Source organism: Cariama cristata, unplaced genomic scaffold (assembly GCF_000690535.1).
Source record: "Cariama cristata isolate BGI_N322 unplaced genomic scaffold, ASM69053v1 scaffold7915, whole genome shotgun sequence".
NCBI classification, from domain to species: Eukaryota; Metazoa; Chordata; class Aves; order Cariamiformes; family Cariamidae; genus Cariama; species Cariama cristata.
Genome location: NW_009618079.1, coordinates 70,641 through 77,575, shown reverse-complemented (window position 1 = coordinate 77,575; position 6,935 = coordinate 70,641). Strand labels below are relative to the sequence as shown.

Genomic DNA, 6,935 nt, shown 5'->3' with positions numbered 1-6,935 from the left:
AATAGAAGTGTGGGGCGGGGAAGCAAGCAAGCAGTCTACACATAAAGCAGAGATGGAAGTTTGCATATGCATTTGTATAAGGCAAGACATTTTGGAATTGAAACCCAGCAGCAGGTAAAGATTACAGGCAACATGTCTGTACCTATGTACAATTTTCCTGACCAGCTGGTTTTTGTTACCTAAATCCCAGGGGTGTGGGGGTCAGAGGAGCTGTACATGTCTCTAAAGAGCCCATTGTGGCTATTCTCAGTCTTGATCCCAGGGCTGATCTTTGCGGCCTGTGGGGAAGATGGTATTCTTTCTCTTGGTTTCACGGTATCCGTATGGAGTTACATCGGCTATGGAAAATAATTCAAGAGTCTCCTGATCCAGAGTGAAGGAAGTTGAAAACAATTAACAGAATCAGAATCAGAAAATCTGAGTGGATGGATGGACTTACTATACATTGCAATCTGATAGTTAAAGCCTTGAAGGTTTCTAAATTCATTAGGAACTCTTAAGTCAGAATGAAATAGTCTGAGCACGCTGAAGTTCACACACTAATTTAATTTGCATTGATTTGCAATTGTATAGCAACTTGCAAAATCCTCTGAAAATCAAATTACGTGATGCTATATCTTGCTCTTAACCTGCTGCTCTCTTAATGGAGCCATCGATGCATGGTTGCTTAGCCATCCTTTTTTAAGAATTTGATGTCGTAAAATAAAATCTTTTCCCCGCCCCTACAGAAACAGGAAGACTGCAGCCACAAAAAGCACAGTGCCTTCCCACAGCATCAGGGCAAAACGTGCTTTCGCAAGGAAGTCCTGACACAAGCCCACCCTAGTGTGCTTTTGGGTTGTATAGCTCAAGACATGACTGAACAGACAAGTGAAGTCGGTCACCTCAAGGCTCAAGCTTGCTGGCTGCTGGTAGTGTGCCTGTTGCAATGGACACAGCAAACTCTGGCAACACCGTGCCAGGATGGAGAACTGAGAATAATCAGTAAAGATGCAAAGAAATGCTGCCCCAAATGCATCTCTGACCCAGGTAAGGGGTCTGTCTTCTTTCTGTTTGTCAATATTGGTTTATGTCAACCAGGGTAATCGAGTGTGGGGAACAGGGGTGTGTGTGTGTATGTATGTAAGTGTATCTTGAGTAGCTGTATATGCAAAACAAAATGGCAAGGGCTTCCCTCTGGCCCCCTAAATTCGTAATGTGCCTTAGCTATGAACTTCAGAGCAGACTCATGTTTCAGATTTGTTACGTGCTTATATTTGTTATTCTGTAGTGGGAAAGGAAAAGCTACGTTTCTGTGGGTTGGTCTTGCTCACAAGGAAGTAAGGTGTTCACTTAACACTGATTCTGAGCCCTTGCTCCCTTCACATGTGGTTTCAAAGATTGACTCTGCCATTTAGACTTCAGCGGGAATACAGGGAGTGATGCTCTCTGTAAGGCGGTCCTTTGCAATTTGTGGTCCTAAAGAATAGGAAACATCCCCACTTCAATCCCTCCATTCCGCTGACCTCTGCTTGTCCCAGAGGTAAATGCACAGACAAGATCTCAAGTGATCATTAGTTTCAACAGCCTGTTCTAACCTCTATCCTTGCCTGATCTTAGATCGTGATGGATTCTCACTTGCCTGTAATTTTAAGTCAAATGAAGGCACTAGAGGTGGAACAGGCTCGCTGCAGGACTTGCTGGGTGACATTTCTGTGTCTGTTAGGCTGAAGGACAGAAAAGATGATTCTTGTGGCCTCTTCCATGGTCCCAGGAACAATCACACTATTCCTCCCAATTTAGTGCTGTCCATAACGGCTGAACGGTAGGGAATACGCAGCTGTTTTTGTGACCTACAGCAAGGAATGCATCTTCCTTTTCTGTTTGTCCCAAAACAGGGTTGCTGGAAGCCTTGTCTAGCTAGCGTGGTAGTGCTGTGGTCCTGCAGGTTAGCAACAGGATTAGCTGAGAAGTTTCATCTTTCGTTGGTGCCTAGGTAGGAGTCAGCCTCCCACCTATTAGTAGCTTGAATATATTTGCCTCAACCAACAACAAGGACAGTGAGTTCCTTGTGGAAGGAGTGAGCAGACACATGGGATTTGTGGGAATGCGCAACAAATAGATGAAGACCTATAGAGTCCTCGGTAGTGCGGAGACCGCGGGGTATTTCCCTTCCCACTGAGGTGAAGTTATTCAGCGTGAGGTAGGAGAGTCATTGCTTGGTGCGATCAACTCCAGAATCACCCACCAGTAATACACAGAAAGAAGCATCCCCAAGCTGTTTCCTTTTTGCTGCCAGACTTCATTAAGTTTTGAAGGCCACTAAAGGAAGCCAGTGGGCAGAGGAAGATGTGGGCAGTTCCCTCATGACCCCGTACATTCCATCACCAACCTCAGGAAATAATCTTTGCTTGATCTTTGCTACTGACAGTGGGGTTTTAAGCACGCTATTGAACTAGCTAGCATTTCCCTCTATTATTTTTTTTTTTCTTTAAGGTTGTACAGCTTCCTGGTTGAACAGCGCTTTTCCTCTAACTGGTCTCCAAGTGCCTGAAGGACTGCTTGATACTGCTTACTGAGGGGATCAGTGTATATGATCGATCCTTTGCTTTCATGAACCCAGGAGCCTCTCAGAATTAGAGATGATATTTTTTAAGTGCAAGCAAAGTTCACAACAGAACTCCTCTAGAAATAGAAGGACAGAGGGTAGGAAGGGTGCTGGTTTTATGGCTTTGATTTAGACCGACTTCTGCCAACAGAGCATAGGAAGCAGCTGCTGTTGTTAGGAAAGGCATGGAAAAGGAGGTCTAGCTTCACTGGCCAAGGATCTTTTGGGCATCCCTCCTCTAACATGGCTGAGTCTAACTGAGAAGAGCTCTGGCAGTGTCCTGAGAGCTGGCTGGCTGGCTAGTTAATGTGTAGAGCTTCTCTGGGGCACTGGCAGTGCCCTCCTCACCCCGCAGTGTCTAAATCTGCACAGTGTAGTAAAGCAAACCTGCTGCCTTACTTCTGTCTACCACCACCTACACTGGTATTCCAGGTAAGAGAGAAGGGTTACAGTGGTAAGTCATACAGTGATCAGATAAGCACGGTGTAAAAATCTGAGTGGTGCTGAATTTGAGTACTCATTTTTTTATCATTTATGCAAGTTTTATCCAGTATGCATGGGAGTGAGATCTTTCTGGTATCCTTTTTTTTCCCACCACAGCACAGTAAGGAACTATTTCACCTGTGTCATCCAGTAAGACTCATGGTTAAGTTAATTTCTGGCCTCTATGACAAAGGCAAGTCTAACTTCTTTCTTCTTGACAGGAGACAACAGCGCATGTAAAAATACTGAGGACCGTGACTGCAAATGTCGTCAGGGATACAGCTGTGTTGATAGCACATGTCTCTACTGCAACAAACTGCCTGAATGTGCCGAGGGCGAGGAGCTGGTTAAGCTTGGTAACTAAAGAAATGCAAACGACTCTAAAAGACAGAGTTCAGTATAAGTGGCTGGCTGAGCAGCAGTTGCCTTCACTTACTATAACCTGCTTTGGGAAGGCTTGTGATGCAGAGAGAAATGGCATTTATACTGTGGCCTCTGTGACGAAAACCTTTGTTTCCCTCTTTTGTAACTCTTCCCTTCCTAAATTTGAGACTTTCACCTTCATGCTCAGACTTTCAGTATTACTTTTCTTCCAAGCTACTAGAACTGTCAGTAGAAGACTGTTTTACTCTGTGTTGCCTCTAAACTTTACACCCTCTGCTGTCAGATCTGACTATTCTGTACCCCTTCTTTAAGGGGTCGACCCATAGATTTCCCAAAATCTGTACCCCTTCTGTCAGGGGTCCGCCCGTACTTTTCCCAAAATGCAAAGGTGGCAAGAACTGCTTATGTGTTTCTCCAGGGGGGTGGTTCATAATGCAGAAAGAATGTAGAGGGAATGCATTGTGCTCTAATCTGTTGTATCCCCATCTTTCAGTAAAGGCACTGACCACTAGTAATTCATGTTCTCTTTTCTTGTAGGCATTTTAGACTTCACATTCAAATGTAAACCATGTGAGATAGGAACCTATTCTAATATTAAGAATGGCTGGTGCCGTAACTGGACTGAGTATGTATTTATTCATACTTTCCTTCTTTGGAAATGTGCATGATAAAATCCTTAAATGATTAATACTTAAATTAGAAAATAAAATTGAATCAAAGATGAGATCATCAATGAGATTAAATGATGAGTTTTTTAAATTCAGCAATATTTTATCTTTCTCTCTCCTTTGGCTTTATAAATAGTTGGTCTCAAAGCAGAACTTAAGACAAACTGCTGTGTATTCAACTTGCTTCCAAGTCCAGCTCAGACTGATGCAAAATTATTCCATTCTAAATGTGACTCTTATTCTTCTTTTAGTTGTGAAAGTTCTGGGTTTCTAACAATCAAGCAAGGCAACAGTACACATAATGCAGTATGTGGTTTCCCCACTAAAGATTTGGAGCAAGGTACTTTCTCGCAATAATTTGTTTCTTTTCTCCACACTTGTTCAGTTGGTGACTTGCTGCATAGTTATCATCCAGAGCATGCTGTCATGAAAATTCGCTTTGAAAATTACTGTTGTGTTTCCTGCAATATTAATAGAGGTAGAATTGTTGACCTGCTCAAAGATTCCACCATTAAAGCACTGTCAGTAATAAAGGTAGAGAAAAAAACCCAACAATTGTCCTTGAATAGAAGACACTTATTTGGCAGATTATCAGAATTTTCCATTTAACTGCTCTTGCTGTTTTGCTAGATTTTCTTAGGAAGAAAGGAATAGTTTAGTTAGTCATCCAGTTCCTTACAAGGCTTGCTTGAGTCCACAACACCCAGAATTGAAATCTCATGTCTTATCGTGGATCAAATTAGATAGGAATAAGTGGGTACAGGCTTTGCAGGTACCGAGTATCTTGAAGACAGCAAGCTGCACTTCTCCTGCCTTTCCCCCCACCCTTGTCCTCACAATGAATTGGTGCTTTTCACACCCTTTATTCAGAGAAATGGTTAATTCTGCTGAGACAAATTGCAAAAAGGTGCTACTTTTAACTTCCATGAGGCAGACACAAGTGTGAAAATTTGACTTGCTGTAGTGCTATTCAGGGAAACATTGAAGCCAAATCCCCCTGAAAAGCAACAGCCAAAACAGAGTAGATAGAACAAATGATAGCTGCAAGAGAGACACCGAACAGTGAAGAGATCAGGAATGGGGTTTTTTTGCATGAATGCTTTTTACCACAGACAGTGATCTGTTGCATCCTTGACTTGGAGCATCTCAGTTTTATTGTTAATACCCGCACTGTTGTTTGGGGTTTTTTTCCTCGGAAAATTATTTTGCACAGAAAGAAGAAATTAATCTCTAAATTTCCTTGGAAGAACTGCCTTGCCTTTAACAACAGTCTGGGCACATGATTTCTTAATGTTTATTAAATACATTTAATTGCAGCTCCTGTTACAAATGACTCTCGATATACCACCATCCTGGCCATCCTCGCTGCAGTGGCTGTATTTGTTCTCATCTTGCTGACCTTCTTCTTGCATTTCTGCATATGGTCACTGAAGAAAGAAAAATACCACACCGCCGACGGTAAGTGCATCTTTGTGGACTTCTATGTAGCTTTTCAGTGGCGAACAGTCTGTTCATTGATCTTGAGTCAGAATGGAGTAAATTAAGTTGAATAAATAGAGTAAATACGGATTTGCTCTGTGATTTTGGCTGGGTTACTTAGTTTCACTAAGATGCAATGCATCACCTGTATCTTTGTCCTTTCCTCAGAGAGAGGCTGTATTAAAGGTCATGGGCAGCTAACTGACATGTATGAAGACCTCTTGTATGTGCAGTGCTTTTGCTTATTCTCACTGCAGATCTGGAACATAACTTCCCTAGGCTGCCGGAGGCTCCACAACTGTCACACCATAGAGAAGAGACTTACAGCTGCCAGTTTCCAGAAGAAGAACATGGAGACAAAACACCAGAAGAAAAGCCTTGCTATTTCTACCCTCAGAGTCTGCAGTGAAAAAAGATAAATTGCAACGTGCTGTGAGAATGAGGAGCTGAGCTCAGCTTTCCAAGGAAAAAAAAAAAAAGGGAGGGGCTGGGTGTGTAAAGCATCATTGTGTACATAGCAATAAGGAATGCGTTTGGGGGGAGTTTCGCTTTGTTTCTTCTCAACAAACCTAGCATTTAGAAACAGAAAAACTGCTAAGTCAGGCTGACATTCAGTTCAGCTGCATTGCATTATTGCAATTTTCCTGGGTTTTTAATCGATGCTCTTTTCAACTTTGTTTGAGACCAGGGACCCGTCTTGTCATGATTCCCCTTTGCATCTTCTGCACATGTGTCTGTGGTGCCCCCACAGATGGATACGCGTGTAGATGGACGGCGTCCCGCCATCAATCCCTTCAGTGCCACAGGAAATACGGTAGTACCAATAGGGCACTCTCACAGCTTTCACAGGCTATCCGTATTTCCAAGATGTGTCCTGATGCTCATATTGAGGGAATAAGGCATTGTGCCTACCAACCATATCTACTGCTCTTCTCTAAGCAGGCAGTGCTTTTCACTCCTGCCAAATTGCCCTCTTTGTTATGCAGTGAAGGGCCAAGACTCTTAATCCATTAAATACTGTCCTCTCAAATCCCAACGGCAGGTGTTGGTTAGGCCAGTCTCGGTGCACAGAGACTGCCATGGCCACACCATTTGTGCTTGCAGAGATTTTTCTGTGCGAGTTCCCCTCCAGGGAAACTAGGGAATGAAGGGAATAACAGTTATCCTCCTTCTCTTCTATAACTCAGCAATCCTTGGAACGTGGAATACTGGATTACAAAAGGGCAACTTCTGAAAGGCTTAAATGAGGATCATGCTGTCTAGAGAAAGACATTCGGTTTAATGGTCTCTTCTCACCTGGTTTGTAGAGTAGGAAAAGACAGTGGAAAACAGAG

At 43.0% G+C, this 6,935-nt stretch overlaps 1 protein-coding gene across 1 annotated transcript; it reads left to right on the top strand.

Moving 5' to 3' along the window:
• Positions 1-854: 854 nt before the first annotated feature.
• On the top strand, positions 855-6,010 carry TNFRSF18 (tumor necrosis factor receptor superfamily, member 18). The gene is made up of 6 exons (XM_009700721.1): positions 855-1,029; positions 3,292-3,426; positions 3,992-4,079; positions 4,374-4,462; positions 5,440-5,580; positions 5,859-6,010. The coding sequence occupies exons 1-6, from the start codon at positions 855-857 to the stop codon at positions 6,008-6,010; spliced, it is 780 nt and encodes a 259-aa protein (XP_009699023.1).
• Positions 6,011-6,935: the final 925 nt, after the last annotated feature.

Excerpts from the sequence above, each read along its gene's own strand:
- TNFRSF18 (XM_009700721.1), top strand. The coding sequence starts at position 855 with ATGACTGAACAGACAAGTGAAGTCGGTCACCTCAAGGCTCAAGCTTGC. Across the intron at positions 1,030-3,291 it reads CAAATGCATCTCTGACCCAG|GAGACAACAGCGCATGTAAA; the intron begins GTAAGGGGTCTG and ends TCTTCTTGACAG. Across the intron at positions 4,080-4,373 it reads TGGTGCCGTAACTGGACTGA|TTGTGAAAGTTCTGGGTTTC; the intron begins GTATGTATTTAT and ends TTCTTCTTTTAG.